The 19675-nt window shown below is 47.6% G+C and overlaps 1 protein-coding gene across 2 annotated transcripts in view; it reads left to right on the forward strand.

Moving 5' to 3' along the window:
- The window catches only part of ERCC3 (ERCC excision repair 3, TFIIH core complex helicase subunit), a 733178-nt gene that overhangs the window by 85690 nt on the left and 627813 nt on the right, over positions 1-19675 (forward strand). For both annotated transcript variants that reach the window (XM_069236738.1, XM_069236742.1), the window contains one exon: positions 3567-3803. In XM_069236738.1, coding sequence (XP_069092839.1) covers positions 3567-3803 — 237 coding nt within the window. The remainder of the gene's footprint in view (positions 1-3566; positions 3804-19675) is intronic.

Below are 19675 nucleotides of genomic sequence, written 5' to 3' on the forward strand. Positions count from 1 at the left end.
GTTTATGTCCATCTGACCAAAAACCTGAGTGAAGCTTTCCAACTTTAATCCCTCATGTGTAGCACTTAGGCAAAAGGTCAGTGTACCCAAGTCCTGTTGTATTACTAGATAAAAATCCTAACCCAGCTTCAGTAGTTCCATGGGTTTCTGCAAAATGTGTTCCCAGCCTTTCTGTAGGTTGAGGTCTGGGAGAGAGGTATTCAGTTATGATTTCCATCATCTATCCCATTCCATTCACCCTACACAGCTGCAGAGCAACCCATGGGGCTAAGCCAGGATTGGTCTCTCTGAAACTGGAGGGATCCTATAATCACCCCCACCCCCCAACTTGGACCCTGTAGTGTCTTCTGAATGTGCAAGAATGGTGTACCTCTTCCTATACATAAACTGACAATTGTTACCCACCAAGTGTCTCTTGAAGCATGACTGCCTCAGGTTTTTGCCTTTTAGAAAATTGAATAGTAGCTCGCTCTTGGCCTTGTGTCTAGGTCTGGCCACATTCCAAGGCAACATATTGCGATTATAGTGTTTCTACTTCATGTTATAGATATATTAGTCCTATGTGTTGTCATTTATAATTAGTTGTGAACATGAATTCAGTAAACTATTAAGCAAACACCTATTCACAAGTCTACACTAAACACCCTAGTGCTGTGAGCATTGATTTCTACACCATAACCCTTCTTCAGGTGCCTGTCGCCCTGATCAGATTGCGACCACCCTTTGCTCTAGGACTGGTCCCAATGAGTAAGTCTGTATTTGTGGGCTCTGAGAGCGTCTTCCTCATCAACAGTTCTCATTTTGCATTATGAAGAAATGCATATTCGTTCATCCTATTCTGGCGCTGCACGAGTGTCGCATGGACGCAGCCTAGTTTCAGTTCTTCCATGAGTTTCATTGCCTTATAGTGCTATGCTGCCATCAGTTTCAGATATAGCCACCTCTCTGAAATATATTTGCAGTCCTCCTTTTATGTATATGATCGGACTTAGGCAGGATTGGGCCTTTGTAGTACCTAAATAGGAAGTGTGTATTGCACAGTTGTCCTCAAATCTATTTTGCATGTCTCCCCTCGCCATCACAGGGCATTCACCATCTCTGCTTTCAACATCAGGTTGCCATGCCTCCAAGCATGTTGCCAGCTAACAGATGAGGTTCCGCAACAAGAGACACCGCTAGGTTATCCGTTGCTGCTTTACCATTAACATTAATATGGCTGCTTCCACCAGGCTGAGCAAACCCCAGTAGGTAGCCCCATCAGGACTTTGCAGAGGGGCCTCACAATGCCACTAGATCACATGTATTCACTATGGCCCAGAGAAACCAGTCCATCACACCTCTCCACCAGACATGGACAGGGAGCATCACTGTCCTTGTACTTAACTGATATCTTGTGGTTAGTTCAAGGACACATTGTCTCAATTGACAGACTTCTGTGACAAAATATAGCTCTACGTAAACAAGTCTTGATCCTTGCAAGGCATTTTCTTGCTTGACCTTTAAATTATTTAATAGCAGCAAAACTGTATTTGATTTTTCTCGGTATGAAGTCACACACCCCACAGACTGTCACAGATCAAGCAAACTTTCTCTGATTCAGGCATGCCTGTCCAACTTAAAGCTAATGGGCTTCACTCCCTAACTGAGGGGACAGGTTAAATCCCTCCATAGAATTTATTACTGAAGGAGCAGGTTACCAAGAAAACTTAAACAGCCTGGTTCCAGCTTTCTCTCTCAAAAAAAAGTGAAACCTTTTATACCAGGAGAAGACTACATAATGTCAGTTCAAACCCTAGTCCTTCCCATCTAGATCACAGCAATTTTCTAAACTGCAGCATTTCATAGCCCCCCCTCCCCCTCGCTCTGATAAAAGGCAGCAGTAGCATGGCTCGTCAAAGGACTGAAGAAATTCAACCACATCCCCCTTGTACTGAAGGATCTATACTGGCTGCCCCTGCAAAATCTTATCACCTTCATGATCAACTGCATCACTTACAAGATCCTTTGTACCAAGAACCCTGTCTGCCTAGCTAACAGACTAACAGTATCTGAAGATCAGTACCTGGTGAGATCCTTTGACACTGACATCCCCAGATTAGAGACTAAACATTTCAGGAAGGAGAAAACCTCTTCTGGCTGTGCTCCCAGGATATGGAAGATGCCCTCTGATATCAGAATAGCAGCAACCCTCTGGCAATTCATGAGAAAACTGAAAACAGAATTCTAGCTGACTTAATACTGCTTTCACTAGCTCTACCTCCTCCGTCTGTCCCTTTCCCCACTGTGTATCTCCCTGAATTGTGACCCTGTAAAGAGCTTTTGATAGATAGTTAATTTTGTGTTCTATAAATATCAAAACAAATCTACAAAAACAACCCAATTTTTCCAAACTAGTACCACATTCAATATGCGAAACACCGAAGGAAAACCTGAGCAATACATAGTGTTCTATGTGCCTTGGTTGCTTTTGGCTGTTTCTTTAGCAGTGTATACAGTATTGCATTCTTTATCATTTAAGCTATGGATACACATTGTTTTTGTCGCGACTTGAGGCAACTTCTTTCCAGGTCTGATTGGAGGATAAATTTGGTGTGCATGCTTTGCTGTATTCTGGTCAAGAGAAGGTGGTCCTTGGAATTTGTTGGATTTGAGGTGGTGAAAGCGGAAGAAGAAACATCAAAAGTTGATGTAGGGTTTTTGGAAGGGTTAGATCATGAAAAGACTACATATAGACTTTAGGCCAGAAGAACAGTAGTAACTTCTAATTTAGTCCTACCAGAAGTAGAAAACATTGTGAACTTGTATAGACCTGATATAGTTGCTTTCTGTACGATGCAGATTTGGACAGTAGTCCCCATCGGTTGTTAGCCAATGTTTGTGATAATTTACACAATAGACAAACTCCCATCACATGTTGTAGTGGTTGCTTACATTGTTTCACTTAAATAGACATGCAAGCCACACTGAGAAACTCTCCACCTCTGAAACATACGTTTATATAGTGGCTTTTTTATTCACTTGTACCTATACTGGCAAACGCTATCAGCAGATTGTTGACCCCAGACGATTTCTCTCAGAGCATTAGAAGCTTGGAAGTAAAGCAGTGATGCTATTGTAGCACCATAACAACTTGCTCTGCTAGCTTTTGTTTTAGATATATAACATAAGCAGACTATTGCCTACTATTATAAGCTTGGGAATGACTGATTAAGAAGGCCAGACCTCCTTGCTAGCTAGAGAGCCAGTGATCTAAGAAGCTATGTGTATGAACAGAGCATTACTGTGATATTTTCACTTTGAACTGTATTTAATTGCATGTATTTGAAACCCTCTGTTCCAGCGCCCTGAGTAGCCAAATTATGTGACAAATTTTCTAAAATTGCCTTTTTTGGTGGCAACCCAAACAAGACTGGATGTTGGCTCCACTATGAGATAAACTATCATCCTGCCCATAATTTCCAGTAACTCGCCCCCAGTCCCATCATTATCCTAGTGTTGTACATTACTTTTTACAGACTTCACTAATGCTTATTACTAGTATAATATGAATTGTCTTTGTTTTACAGGCTCCAGATGGCCACATATTCCTTGAAGCCTTCTCACCAGTTTACAGATATGCCCAAGATTTCCTGGTGGCCATAGCAGAACCTGTGTGTAGACCAATCCACATACACGAATACAAACTGACTGCATACTCTCTGTACGCTGCTGTTAGTGTTGGCTTGCAGACTGGTGACATCATCGAGTATTTACAGAAACTGAGCAAGACAGGTGTCCCAGATGGCATTACACAATTCATTAAGGTGAATATATGTAAAAAACAAAATGATAATACATAGGTTGTAAAGTCTGCCAGTTGCCCATAAACATTTGTTAGTTGTTTCCTTACTTGGTATTTTTATTTGACCTATTCATGTATCTTATCACTTAGGAACTAACCTCAGTAAGCATGCACTTGAAGACATTCTGTGTTGCATTGAATATATTTTACTGCTTGTTCAACAACAATGCAGATCTAATAACCTTGAAGTCACTCTAAACAGCATTCATGATGTCACAGGCATGCTAAAACAGAAAGTTATAGGGTTGCTTAGTAACAGTTAATCTAATTTGTCTGAATCTGTACCTCCATATGTACACAATCCCAAGGGTGTGTGGCACCCTGGATAGAAGCAGTCATTGCCAAGTGTGGCACAGCTACAGAAGGATATTACTACTTGCTGACAAAGGACTGACTTTAAATGTTATTTGGACTGCTATGTGCAAACGTGATTCCTTTGATATTGGGGTGAAGCCTTGAGATGCTTCGTGACTCAAACCAAATGTGAAGATCCTAGGAAAATTTAACATGGAGGCTGTCAGTACAATGAATGCTTACATTAAAATACTGATTCCAATCAATACACCATCAAACTATTGTGTAAAAAGGTCCTAATGCACTCATTTTTGTAGCAGCAAAACTAAATAAACAACTAATTTTCCAAGAAAGAGTCAGTAGTTAAGCTTCTTGGTTGGCCTTCTAAACTTCATAGTTTAGGATGCGCCAAACCATCTAACATAGCCTACTTTATGCTTTAACTTTCAGATAACCTTGTGTGTGGTGGACTGGCTGATTTCTCTAGAACAGTTCTTAATGGGTCAGACTGGCAGAATCCAGACTGTGTTTTTGCCTGTTCTAAGGCTGTGGTCACCTTAGAATGAAGGGTTCTGATGGATACAACTACCTGTGGATTCCTCACCTCATGAATACTCCCATGGCGCCAGCCTTCGACGGAAATCTTCTTACTAGTCTCTGCACGTCGACGAGGACGTCACTGTCTCGCACGCGACGCCGTCTGACGTCATACAGGCAATAAGAGGTCCTCGACGACGTGCGGACGTCAGTTCCCTTTTTTCCGTGCATTCGAAACGGTTATCTTCGAGGGAGCAACTGTTACTCTTGCGGTTACAGTGTATATCTTGCTGCGTACTCTTTCTCTGTGGAAATAATGTCGCAGAGAAAGTCTGGATTTAAGCCTTGTCGTGAGTGTGGAGGCAAGATGTCGGTGACGGATCCTCATTCCGATTGCCTTTGGTGTTTGAGCTCCGACCACGACGTCTCGACTTGTGATTCGTGTCAGCACATGAATCCGAAGGCCATTAAAGAACGCGAGGCGAAGCTGTTTATGGCCAAGTCAAAGGAGAAGCATCACAAGAAAAAGTCTTCTCCAAGACATCGGCGTCATCGAGACTCCCGGCGCCGTAGAGAATCTCGGCGTCATTCAAGGGAGGCTCGTTCCAGGTCTCCGGATCGGCGCCGGAGGACATGGGAGGTCAGCCCCACGGTGACGCCGCATCCTTCGACGCCGTTGCTCTCTCCGACGTCTCCAACTTCGCCTGGACAGGCGTCGGTGATTGAGGTATTGGAGCCTCAGGTGTTTTCTCCGGCGCAGACGCCGAGGCCGGCGTCGGGGTCGCCTCCGAGTCAGGCACCCCAGTATCCGGCTTTTCCCACCCCTGGAGCCGATAGTTCCGCATTCTTGAATGCGATGTATGCCATCTTCCAACAGATGGCTCCAGGGGGTGCTCCGGCTGGGCCTTTGGCCTTTTCTTTGGGTGATCCTGCGCCTCTTCGGCCGGCACCCTTTATGCCCTTTCTCCCGTTTGGGAACGTGGGCTCGGCGCCAGTGTCGGCGCCGGTGGCCGCTCCGATGGCTTCGGAGGGATTGGCCCCAGGGATTTCCATCCCGTCGACGTCGAGATTTCGGCCTGTGACTCCGGTGGGTCCATCCGTTTCATCTGCTCTTCAGTCGGCGCCGAAGTTACCTGTGGCGCCGGATGCGGCGTCGGTGGCTTCGGAAGATCGGCGCCGATCTCCGACTTCGGCGGAGGTGTTGTCGACTCCGCGGATTGAGCAACGACTGCATTCAAGGAGGCGTGCTCTCCGGGTACTAGAGGAGCAGGAGTACCAACGAGCCCTAGAGGAAGGAGAGCTAGAGGACTCGGGTGATGGGCTGCGTGGACTGGAGTCGGCCAGTGGGCTGGACACTTCCCCTGAGTGGGACCTTTCGTCCCCGGGGGAATATACCGAGGAAGCTGCTTCCTTTCATACAGTGGTACGGAAGGCAGCTAGTTTTTTGGACCTGCCTTTGCCGGTGGTGGAGGCGAAACAAAACCTTTTGACAGAGGTGTTGCATCCGGCCTCAGCCGCGGCGGAGCCTCTATTACCTTTTAATGACGCTCTGCTGGATCCGGTTTTAGAGGTGTGGAAGAAGCCGGCATCTTCCCCAGCAGTTCACAGAGCCGTGGCCAGGAGGTATCGGACGGCTCCAACTGATCCTGGTTTCCTATCTAGGCACCCTACGCCGGAGAGCTTGGTTGTGCAGGCCTCCTGTTCGTCCAAATCAGCGCCTGGTTCTTTCCCGACGGTGCCTGGGGACAGAGACTCAAAAAAGCTAGAGGCGCAGTCGAAGAAGATTTTTTCGTCCTGCAGTCTGGCGTTAAAAGCCACTAATGCGACCTGTATCCTGGGGAGGTATATTCATGCTCTGATGGATGACATCTCCTCTTCGTTTACAGAGCTTCCCCAGGGTCTTTTGGATCTTGTCTCTGATACCCAGGCTGCTGCGACCCAAATTATCCAGACGGGACTGGATACCACCGACTCGGTAGCCAGAGCAATGGGCACAACTGTGGTGGAAAGGAGACAGGCCTGGCTACGTAACTCGGGCTTTTCGGCAGATGTACAGTCCACATTGTTGGATCTCCCGTTTGATGGGGACAAACTGTTTGGGGCTAAGGCTGATTCGGCCTTGGAACGTTTTAAGGAGAGCAGGGCCACGGCTAAGTCGTTGGGACTCCAAGCTCCTTCTTCCACGGCCTCTTCCAGATTCTTCAGGAGGTTTCGTGGATTTGGGCGTGGCTCTTCCTCCTCTTCCTTTCGGGGAAGATATCAGCAACCTGCCTCTTCCCATCCCTATAGATCTTTTAGGGGGAGGGGTAGGGTCCGCACCAGGGGAGCCTCTCAGCAGCACTCTGCCTCTTCCTCATCCTCTGGCGGGGTGCAGCAGGGGAAGCAGCCTTAGGCTTCCACCATTTCCCACTCACTCCTCTCCTGTAGGGGGAAGATTACAGCATTTTCTCACCAAATGGGAGACTGTTACGTCGGACACTTGGGTTCTCAGTGTTGTGGGAAAAGGCTACACCCTTCCCTTTCGGGAGTTTCCGCCCCTCATCCCGCCCCGCCCTTCGTATTGTTCACAAGAACACCTCCTGTTGCTAGAACAGGAGGTAGAAGTCCTCCTTTTAAAGGGCGCGGTGGAGTTGGTCCCGGAGCAGGAAAGGGGTCAAGGAGTTTACTCAAGGTATTTCCTGATTCCCAAGAAGGATGGTCGTTTGAGACCAATTCTGGACCTGAGGATCTTGAATTGGTTCCTCAAGCAGGAAAAGTTCAAGATGCTGACCCTAGCACAGGTGCTTTTGGCGTTGAACATGGAAGACTGGATGGTGTCTGTCGACTTGCAGGATGCTTACTTTCATATCCCGATACTCAAGTCACACAGGAAGTATCTCCGGTTTGTGGTGGGATCGCAACACTACCAGTTTGCGGTCCTTCCGTTTGGTCTTACTTCAGCACCTCGAGTCTTCACGAAGGTGATGTCGGTGGTTGCGGCAGAGCTCAGAAGGAAGGGGATAGCAGTATTCCCTTACTTGGACGATTGGTTGATCAAAGCCAAGTCCCCGGAGCTTGTGTTGCGTCATCTGCAGTCAACAACCCAGTTGTTGTTCGACCTGGGCTTTTCGGTGAACGAGCCCAAATCTCACCTGGAGCCCTCTCAGCGCCTCCTGTTCATAGGGGCAGTACTGGATACGACATTGGGTCGGGCCTTTCCTCCGCCTCAGCGGATTCAAGATATTCAGGATTTGGTTCCAATGTTTCGAAATGGAGCGGTAGTTCCAGTCCTCAAGGTCCTTCGTCTGCTCGGTCTTTTTGCCTCCTGCATTCTGTTGGTCACGCATGCTCGCTGGCACATGAGGGCTCTTCAGTGGTGCCTCCGAAGGCAGTGGTCTCAACACAGAGGGGATCTAGAGGGTACTGTCAAGATCTCCAGAGATGCTGCTGTGGATTTGAAGTGGTGGATTGCAAGCAACAATCTTTCACAAGGAAAACCGTTCCAGCAGTCGCCACCAGTGGCCACAGTCATAACGGATGCTTCCACTCTAGGGTGGGGAGCTCATCTGGGGGATCTGGAGATCAAAGGTCTTTGGTCTCCAGAGGAACAGATTTTTCACATCAATCTGTTAGAGTTACGGGCTGTACGTCTGGCTCTCAAGGCCTTCCTCCCTTCCCTTCGTGGTCAGTCGGTACAGGTCCTAACGGACAATACTACCACGATGTGGTACATAAACAAGCAGGGAGGAGTGGGGTCGTACCTTCTCTGCAGAGAAGCTCTTCGACTATGGTCCTGGGCAAAGGACCATCGGATTTGCTTGATAGCAAACCATCTGGCCGGAGTCTTGAACGTGCGTGCGGACAGTCTCAGTCGCCACTTCTCGGCAGACCACGAGTGGCGTCTCCATCCAGATCAAGTCCGTTTAATCTTCCAGAAGTGGGGGTTTCCTCGGGTAGATCTGTTTGCCACTCGAGAGAACGCGCATTGTCCGTTGTTCTGCAGCCTTCAGTATCCGATGCAGGAAGCGTTGGGGGACGCGTTTCAAATGACCTGGTGCGGCCAGTTGCTTTACGCGTTTCCTCCCATACCCTTGATTCCTCGAGTATTGAGGAAGATTCACCAAGACCGGGCTCTAGTAATCGTAATAGCTCCGGATTGGCCAAGGAGGGTGTGGTACTCCGACCTTCTCCAACTCTCAACGTGCCCGCCGCTCCGTCTCCCTTTCAGGGCAGACCTCCTCTCGCAGTCGCAGGGGCAGGTTCTACACCCCAACCTCCAGAGTCTGCACCTACATGCCTGGAGATTGAACGGGGCAACCTGAGTTCCTTCTCTCTCCCGCCTGAGGTAGTGGATGTTATATTAGCGGCCAGGCGACACTCCACTAAATCTATCTACGCTAATAGGTGGTCTAAATTTGTTGCGTGGTGTGGAGAGAGGCAGATTGATCCTTTACAAGCTCATCTATCGGACGTTTTGTCTTTTGCTCTATCTCTGGCGCAGAAAGGTTGTGCAGTGGCTACCATTAAAGGTTATTTATCGGCCTTGTCAGCCTTCATATGTCTTCCAGACCAACCATCTTTATTTAAATCCCCTATTGTTATCAGATTCTTGAAAGGTCTTCTAAATCAATATCCTCCAAAGCCATTCGTTATGCCGCAATGGGATTTGTCCTTAGTCCTGACTTTCCTTATGGGGTCCCCTTTTGAACCTATGCATTCTTGCCCCTTGAGGTATTTGTTTTTAAAAACAGTCTTCCTGATAGCTATAACATCAGCAAGGAGAGTGAGTGAGTTGCAGGCCTTATCAGTAAAACCCCCTTATACAACTTTTTATGGGGATAAGGTGGTGTTGAGGACCAAGGCTGCTTTCCTCCCGAAGGTTGTTTCACCCTTCCATTTGGCTCAGGCAATTACTTTGTCCACGTTCTATCCTCCGCCTCATCCTTCCAAAGAGGAAGAAAGACTGCACCGTCTGGATCCAAAGAGAGTGTTGAGCTTCTTTATCGATAGAACAAAGGATTTCAGGCTGGAGGATCAGCTGTTTATTGGATACGTGGGCAAGAGGAGAGGAAAGGCAGTCCACAAGAGAACACTATCCAGGTGGGTTGTTCTTTGCATTAAAATATGTTACTCTTTGGCAAAGAAGGATCCTCCTGAGGGCATTAGAGCTCATTCCACCAGAGCTAAGTCGGCCACTTCGGCCTTAGCCAGAGGTGTTCCTGTGGTCGACATCTGCAAGGCCGCAACTTGGTCGTCCCTTCACACTTTTGCAAAACATTACTGTTTAGATTCTGAGGTTAGAAGGGACGGCCATTTTGCACGGTCAGTGCTGCAGGATTTCTTGGTTTGACCATTTAGGCACCCACCGCCGGGCGTGGTACTGCTTTGGGACTCTATTCATGAGGTGAGGAATCCACAGGTAGTTGTATCCATCAGAAGAACGAGTTACTTACCTTCGGTAACGACTTTTCTGGTGGATACATTAGCTACCTGTGGATTCCTCACGGTCCCACCCGCCTCCCCGTTGCCTTTATGGTCTTGCCAAGTAATCCTTGAGTGCGCTCCTCTTGATCTTTGAGGGTGCAATAGATGTATATATATAATATATTTATATATATATAGGTATAGGTGTATATATCTTTATGTATATACTTGGTGTGTGTATATATATTTTAAAAGAAAGAGTTTTATATATATATATATATATATGTACATAAAAAAAGATTTACAGTTATTCATACAATGTGGTGTATTTTTACAATATAATGGATGTTGCTTTGTTCTTTCATTGCATTGCCTGGTTGTTCTCATGCACGTAAAAAATGATTGGTACTGACGTCCGCACGTCGTCGAGGACCTCTTATTGCCTGTATGACGTCAGACGGCGTCGCGTGCGAGACAGTGACGTCCTCGTCGACGTGCAGAGACTAGTAAGAAGATTTCCGTCGAAGGCTGGCGCCATGGGAGTATTCATGAGGTGAGGAATCCACAGGTAGCTAATGTATCCACCAGAAAAGTCGTTACCGAAGGTAAGTAACTCGTTCGTTAGGATGCCCAAAGGAAGAGAACTGTTTGCCCTTTTCTGTTTGTAGAGTGTATCCTCTGCCAGGAATTGCCATAGTGGGACTCTAAACTACTGACTGCCAGCACCAAGAATAATGATCAGAGTCTCACAGCAGTAACCCAGGGAGTAGCATTCTCTGACGTAAGAGAAATGTAAACAATAGAAGACAGGTGCTACCTGCAGTGGGGGAACTGAATCAGGGGTTGTCTTCTTTAACAGGTTAGGACCCTGAGACTTGAACTGGAGGGGCCAAGTCTTGCATGGCAGTGCTTCCTGTGTTGGCTGAGCATCACTATACATTGACTAGGCAGATTAATCCATAATAAAGTCTGTGTACCACACTTGAAGGTTTGAGCTTCATGCCTACTTTGAAAGTACTGAAATCTGAAGTACCTGTCTGTGTGCAACCCCAGAAGTGGCAGCAGTGAGGGTGGGAAAATGGTCTGTTCAGCATGAGACTGGTCTCTGACCGCCCCAGGAATGCTTAGAGGCCCCTCAATGTGCCTCTTAGCCAACAGCATATGGACAGAAAAGATTTCCCCGGGGCATGGCCAGAGCGAGACTAGAGTGAGGCGAAACTCGTCTCTGCTCCGAATCCCCGTGGCCCTGTAAAGCAGCCCTTTGGTCCTGGGAGCACATCAACTTCTGTCTGCCCACGAGGACACCAGGGACCTCGCTGTGCAGGTGAAAGGGGCTTTGAGGGCCTAGAAAATGTCTAGAGGCACCCAGGGGTTTGACCCAGAGGTGAGGAGCAGCCTCAGCACACCGCCATTTTGAATTCCAACTCACCAGGCCCGGAGAGGCAGACATTGAGGGCCATCCTGCACTGAGGGTGGATGCGGGACTATGCTTGACCCTGGGGGCCCTGTGGCTACAGACGTGTCCCTTTCTGGACTGTGGCAGTGAGCACTGGGGTTAAGGGACCAGACCCTGGCGCCACATGCCACGGAACCAACGGAGCAGGCCCACCTTCCTCCTCTCACCTGCTGAATAGCACAGCTAGAACGAGAGCGGGCCGGGGGCAAGCAGAGGAGCTGGGGTCTGTGGGGTCTCCCCTGGAGATATCTTGCTGGGTGGCGGCCCAGAGAATAGCTGTCCTTGCAGCGTTGGGCCAGCTCCCCCTTTGAACACTGATAGACCTCCCCTGGACTGAGATGTGAAGCTGCAAACAGACTGGAGAGTGGTCCCCCTCTTGGGGACCGTCTTGTGAACTTGACCCCTGGAGCATTGACCTGGCTGGGTGTTGGACCCGGGGTGGATTCTGGCGCTACGGCGATTAAGGCCCGAAAGACACCCCTGCTTGCTCGATGCTTGTGGTGGTGCACTGGGGGAAATGCCTTACTGCTGCTTGTTCTGACTGCCTGGGGTCTTCTGTTTCTTGGGCTGCCCATAAAGGGGCCCTCATTATCAGGAGCTACACCCTCCTGTCTGGGGCCTGAGCCCAGAGACCTGCTTAACAGCAGACCCAGCATCTGATGCTCTCCATTTGGGGAATCACAGTGTGTGGCAGTTGCCTAGAGCTTTAGCAGCAGAGTGATCATCCCACAACAGCACGCCACGCCTTAAACCCTCTAAAGACACTCCAGGAACCTCACTGTGGAGAAAGTCGACTGCAACTGACGTGGCCCCTGCTGAGAATGTGCCCTTGACCGCGCCTGGCAGCTTGGCGCCAGTGCCCATATCTCAGGACTACATTGACCACTTCCTGCAGGAGATCTGTTATGAAATCGGATCTCTGCTAGAAGACAAAGTCCTGCATCCAGGATATTCGCCAAGAAGTCTCTGAAATTGGTAGTCGTGTAGATGATCTAGAGCGGCAGCTGATGTGTGCGCAGAGGGCCAGGAGCTCTGGCGCAGAGTGGCGACTTTCGAGGAACAGCAGGTTGAACTGCAGGCCAAGCAGGAAGATCTTTAATACAGAAGTTGATGGAATAACATCCGAATCCAAGCCGTACCCAGGGTAGCGGGTGCAGCTCCACAGTTGGTCCTAGACTGGGCACACCGGATGACGGCAGTGCCAAGTCACCCCAACTCCGCTCTGTACATCCTGACACGAGTTCACTTCTCATGGAAAAGGAATCCATCCTGTGAGCCTCCTGAGATAAAGCTGGCCTGGTGTTTCAAAGCCATACCACCCATCTTTTCCAGAGTCTCTCACCGGTCATCTTGCGCAGGAGCGAGACTTTAAACCGATTCACCATCAATGGGAGAATCTCCTTTGCTTTCTTGTTCTTGGAGGTAGGGGTGGTGACAACGATCCATATGCTCCTTGTCTGAATCTTTACAATTCTAATCACGTGCAGGATGCCTTTATCCGGCATGTCTTGCAGGAACAGTTATCTGGAGCAGAGGGGGACCTTGTAGTGGAATACGACTTCAACCTGATATGGGACTCAGAATTAGATAGAAGCACAGCAACATATCAGGGAAGGGTAGCGATGTCTGCCCAACTCAAATGTGACATCCTGGGGTTGGTAGATGCCTGGGCATTACAGGCACCCAGAGGTGCGCGCTTATTCATTCTTCTGCCATGTGCATGCCTCCTACTCACGCATCGATTACATCTTCCTCGCTCAATAACTCCTTTGGGACATAAGAGACAGCAGCCATTTCTGATATCTCCCTTTAGAATCATGCCCTCATAGAGCTGGTGAGGACCAGCAACACCAATCCCCGCAAGGGGCCACCACACTGGCACCTCCCTCCCCACCTTCTTAGAGATCCAGTAGATATAGTTGAAATCCACAAGGGCATTGTGGACTATTTTGAGCTCACTGCTCTCCCAGACACTTCTCCACAGACGCTTTGAAATGAGTTTAAGTCCGTCATTGTGTGGGGTGATCTCCACTGTTGCTGCTGCCAGAGCAGAACAAGTAAGACTTGTTGAGGCAGCCTTAATGGCTGAGAGCAAGGTCTTGGAGAGGCTAGATCAACGTCCCCTTCTCGGTGCAACAAGCGCCACTTGCGGGCACACAGGACTAATAAAGTTGAACCTTCTCTCGTAATCCTGAAACAAAAGTACTATGAGGGAGGAAGCAAAGTAGGGTCATTGCTTGTGCGTAAACTCTGCCGGAGTTAAGCTAAGACACACACAGTCCAACTCCAGTCAGGGAATGCAACCTGGGGGACTACCAAATGTGATAAACCTGCATTTCATGTGTACTATTAGACCTTATATATGCAAGAAGACTTTCCTCATGACCTGATTGTTGCTTACTTAACAGATTGTGATTGGGACCTCATTGATCCTGGCCACGCTGAACTCATTGATGCCCCAGTAACACTCAAAGTTGTACCAGGCAATTAGGGACCTACCACTTGGAAAGGTGCCAGGCCCCGATGGGCTTCCTATTGCTTTCTACCTGCTATTTCTCCCTACCCTGCATGATCAGCTATTGATGCTCTTTACCTCAATTACCAATGTCCCAAGCCTCACCCCCACCGTGGCAGTGGCTGAAATAGCCCTGATACCAATGCCTATAAAGGATCCCACACACACTACTCTTCCTATCACCCCATTGACCTCCTCAACACATACACCAAGATCTTTACTAAGATAGGCTTGGAGCATTTCTTTCCTGACCTTATCGATCTTGACCTGGAGGGATTTATCCACGAAAGGCAGGTCGCGGATAACATCTGCAGGGTTGCTCACCTGGTCCAGAAGGCTCATCACCATGGCATCCCGGTATGCCTTCTCTCCCTTGATTCGGAGAAGGCATTTGACCGGGTGAGCTGGACTTTCCTTCGAGCGTTCTTGGGCAAGATTTGGCCAGGGCATGATTGCCAGGATCGTGGCTACCAGGATCATGGCTCCCTACGTGGCTCTGACAGCTTTCTTCAGGGTTAATGGTCAGTATACTGTTCCCATCTGCATTTTCTGGGGTAATGGTCAGGGGTACCTTCGGTTATTACCATTCAGGGAATGGCAGAAATAGTTGGTATCCCTTTGGCTGCTGTGCCCACATAAGTGTCTTTGTGGACGACCTCCTAATTTCCATCACTCAACCAGCAACCTTTCTACCGGAAGTTGTAGGCTGCCTCTCTGCTTTTAAGTCTGTCTCTGGATTTAAAGTTAACATGATGAAAACCTAAGCGCTTAACATCCCTATACTCTGACAAGATCTTCCTGCGTTGCAGGCATTGGGGCCAGGTCAGCAGGCCCCCTCGTATGATTAGATACTTGGGTCTCAATCTCACTCTTACCCTGGCTATCTGGATGCAGGTGAATCGTCCGACTCCTTGGCGGCCTATCTTGGATGACGTAATGCATTGGAAACCTCTGTATATCTCCTGGCTGGGCCGCAGCAACGTCATAAAAATGAATGTTGAACCCTGGGTTCTCTGCCTCTTCCAATTTATAATTACCCCTTCCCACAGGATGCTATTCAGTGATTACAACAAGACATAAGTACCTTCATTGGAAGAGGAGGTAGGGTGGTTAAACGACCTAGATTGTCCAATTTCATGATGCCCAAAGATAGGGGCAGCTTGGCATGCCCTAACCTCCTAACTACGTTACAGCTCTGAATGGGTAGTTTGTAAAAGTGACAAGCATTGGTTTGGTATGGACAGAGTGGTGGTTTGCTTCCCCCTTTGGGACCTTGCTTGGCTTCCTAAGCATGCTCGACCTTGTAGTGCCTACATCGCCTCCCCCACTCAAATTTTCTCGAAATTTCGGATAGACAAGCGCTCCGGAAGGGTCTCATCACCTCAGAGTTTACGCCGGTGCTGGACCCCTTTGTGTTACCTAGTTTGGAGGCTGACAAATGTAGAACGCTAATGGATCTCTGAGGGTGGCGCTGTTAAGTGCTTCGAACAGTAAAAGACCGACTTTACCCTCTCTAAATCGATGCATCATCAATACTAATAACCGCCAAATCAGCAAGGGGCCGTAAGAGATTACACTCCCTTCAAAAAACTCACCAGGGCCTAAAATGCCTCTCGGTGTCTGATTTCCAACAATTACCGAGTACTTCAACATACGGTGCTCCCTGTGTTCACGCCTATCAAACTCGCTGGTAGAATAGCACAACAGAGGGCATATCATAACATCCCCAAGACATACAGAAGCATCTCCCAACGGTAGACTGCTTACAAACTTATGGTTTAATGGTATTACACACAGAGCTGTCTGTACACTATCTACTCTTCTGCTTCTCCTCTCTGTTTTCTTCTTTCTTTTTCCTTGTATTGCAAAATATTAACACCTTCAGTTACCTTCTGCCACAGGACTGTACTTACTGTTGCCATCAAATAAAAATAGACCTTATGCCTTGCTGTATTTTTGGTTGAAATATGTTATTGAAGGAACACACTATAACATCTTAAACCATAAACCTTATCCAGCATCCATGTGCACACAGAACTGGTTTAAATATTGTAATGAAGATTTAGTTGTCGAAGTTTAGCACTCAAGTATGTACAGGCAGGAGGAAAAGGCACAATATAGGGGGTCATCACGACATTGGCGGGTGGCTACTGCCGCCCGCCAAGCGGTAACCGCCGTGTGGCCGCACTCCTGTGGCCCCCATTAAGACATTCCCGCTGGGCCGGCGGGAATGAGGCCGCAACATAGGAGCCGGCTCCTAATGGAGCCGGCGGTGTTGCGGCCGTGCGACGGGTGCAGTTGCACCCGTCGTGCTTTTCACTGTCTGCTCTGCACACCCAGGACACCCCTTACCGCCAGCCTCTTCCTGGCGGTGCAATCCGCCAGAAACAGGCTGGCGGTAGGGGGGTCATAATCCCCAGGGCAGCGCTGCCCTGGCGGATTACATCCGCCGGGGCCATTGTGGCGGTAAACCGCCGGCCCCGGCGGTGCGACCGCGGCGCTACCGCTGCAGTCAAAATACGGCAGGAGGCGCTCCCGTCGTTTTGGCCCTGTGGTTATAATACCGCCAGGGTCATAATGACCACCATAGTGTGTAAAACATTTGAGCACTAAAAATATCAGTTTCAGTATGTTTACGTCACAATATGTTGCAGTAATGGACAGTAATGGATGTAGGATTCAAAGGTAAACCAAAACCATTATCACTCCTTTATAGATGTGTATGTTGACTGTTTCCCTGCACGTTTCTGCTACTTCTCAACAAGCTCCTAAACTGCTTTTGGATGCCTAAATATGTACACCTCCTCTGCTGCTTCGCACAGAACCTGGCTGGAAACCATAGTAATGCTTTTAGTATGCTGGATGGCTTAGAGTTCTGATCTCTTTAATTGTGTAGTGCAAATAAAGTAAAGGTACATTTGTAATTTTGCTCCATGCAACGTCAATTTTTTAAGCTTTTATAGGTAATTTGGATATGGTTTCCCCTGTTGTGGATCAGCCAATTAGAAAGAGTGAGCCCCCTTCAGCCTCTTAAGTGTAGGGTAATCATAAATGATCTTGTTTCCTTGACCGTACTCTGATTCATTCAGTTGTTCAAAACTGTTGAATTGCCAACCTTGCGTCCCTAGTACCTGGTTGGAATGCTGCTCCCATAACCCTTTCTCCACTCACCACTTACTCCACCTTTTCTCCTACTTGAGATAAAATTGGCTTCACAGTCTTTGACTACTTGTTCGACTATGTTTTTGGTCACTGGCGAACAATTTCACCATACATTTCTGGCTGTGTTGAGGAATTTCCTCTGTTTTAATTTTATTTATACACACTGAATTCCTCCTAGCAACATTAAGGTCATCCTAATTTCTGTTGTCTTATCTATGTGGACCTCTGCAAGTGTGTCAGTATTATGAAGCTTATCCTCTGGTGACACCAGGGGCACCGTATCTCACTGCATCAAGATTATTACCCTCAGCACTGCCACAAATTGAAGATCTTTTGGATTCTATGCTTATTTCGTTTTGGAGCCATTTTACACACATTCTTCTCAACTGCAGCTGGGAAAAATCTATATTGAATTCAGTCTACTGCTCAGCCCCAGTTGGATTATAAATATATTGTCTGCTTTTATTTCAAAGCGAATGGCCTTCCCAGCTCCTTGCCTGAATGCTTCTCCACTTCAAAAGCACTGCTCCCCCTTGCTTTCTGATGCACCTCAGTGGTGAATTTGAGAGATCACACTTTCAGTATTGGTCAAATTGGCAGTCCCAGACTTGACCTCCTTCTCCTAATGAGCCTGCACCCATTCAGCTGCAGCAGCACCCCAAAGCACAAACACCTCCTCATGGTTACTGCCATCCGCCCGTCATCTTGAAAGCCTTGTTTGAAGGTAGGCTCAGTTCTCCGGTGACAGCAGGTCTCATGAAGATCCCATTACAAGCACTCAGTGTGGGGGTCTGTTCTGTCTGATCAGATCGAAACATTGTGTGGGCGATTGCGGCTGAACTAATGGGTGTGACCTTCATTATGTTGCAGTCCAAATTTAGCAGTTATAGGTCCGTATGTTCCACTGAGCTCAGATTCTATTGTGCTACCTCTGGACTGAACTGCGAACTTCCATATTTTTAAACCATCTTTATTGAGTTTTAATACTATGCATTCCAAGCAGTACTAGAGGAATTAGCTATATCAGCAAATCACGTACAATTAGTCAGCCTCATACAGCACAGTCTGTTTACGCAACAGTATGGTAGTATTTAATTTATAAAATAGAAAAAAACATGTGAGCCTTGAAACCCACATGGAGTAGGAATGAAGGTAAAATGATAGTCCTGTTTGTGAACCACCCACAGGGGATGTTGGTGGGTGGGAGGTGGAGGAATGTAGGAGGAGTTCAGGTGGTGTGGGGGAGAGCTGCCGCTAAGGTGCATTTGGCCTTGCAGTACATTGCGTATCTAATCAGACAGACCACTCATCATCAGGGGGTTTTGAAGGGCGGAAAGAAATCCATCCCACTCTGTTGTTAGTGGGCGTCTGCCTATGCCCTTTATTTCTTTGTGACGCAACACAGCCACCTCTGCCCTGCCCCACTAGACGGTCACGGTCTGCCAATATGGCACACCAGGCAACACTGAGGCCTTCCAATGCATAGTGACTGCCCACTTAACAAGTAGCAAGGCCAGGTCTATGCAGTAATTAGTGGCACCAACTGGTTTACAGCGCTTGGAAAGGCCCAACAAGCAGCTCACTATGCACTCCATATTCCCTCAGCCTGTGATACATGTGACTATGGTGCAAACCTCTGCCCACAGCGCCCAAACCGATGGACAGCTCCAAAATGTGTGCCATATCTGCCTCTGGGGCTTGACAACGAAGGTATTCCTGAGACGCAGTGAGGTATATCCTGTGTACCTTAGATGGTGTTAAGTAAATGCTGTGTAAGACATTGTATATTATTATTATACTGTTACTAAGAATTTAGTAGGACTGTGTACGTAACTAGAACTTCACAATATAGGGACCCACTCTACATATATGATCAGTAAATGTTAGTTTTTTTTGGCTAGCTCTCGGTACCACATTCAAACCCCTAGAACTGACCAGGATAATAGATGTTACTGGTAACCTCGAACGTGACCACTCTGATTCCCAAGGAATTTGTGGAAACAGATCTATCCTTTCGTTTGCCACTCTTGCATGCCCAGGATATACAAAAGCAAGAATCGAAAATGTATTTAAAAAAAAATATTTATTGAAATGATTGTATTCTTTAAAAGGAAGCATGAGCTGCGATTATTAGAAAGATTAAACATATCACTGTAATGAGTATTATTTGATTGATCAAAAGTACAAACACTTCAACCATGTTAATTATTGCTAATGTTACATAATTACTATCTATTACTAATACTATCCTAAAGAGAGCATAGCGTGAGTACCCTCTGCCAGATCAGTTGGGTTAGTCTAACCCACATATCTTGGTCCTAGGTGTCGGGAAGACAGTTTACCTGTACATACTATCTTCCTTCGCAGGATGAAGGTCTAGGTCAACAAAGCTGCATCTCAGTCATGGCTCATAGTGGATCCATGATAATCGCAGCACAAAGTGCTTGTCTCACCGAGTGGGGCATGG

Source organism: Pleurodeles waltl, chromosome 1_2, assembly GCF_031143425.1.
Source record: "Pleurodeles waltl isolate 20211129_DDA chromosome 1_2, aPleWal1.hap1.20221129, whole genome shotgun sequence".
NCBI lineage: Eukaryota > Metazoa > Chordata > Amphibia > Caudata > Salamandridae > Pleurodeles > Pleurodeles waltl.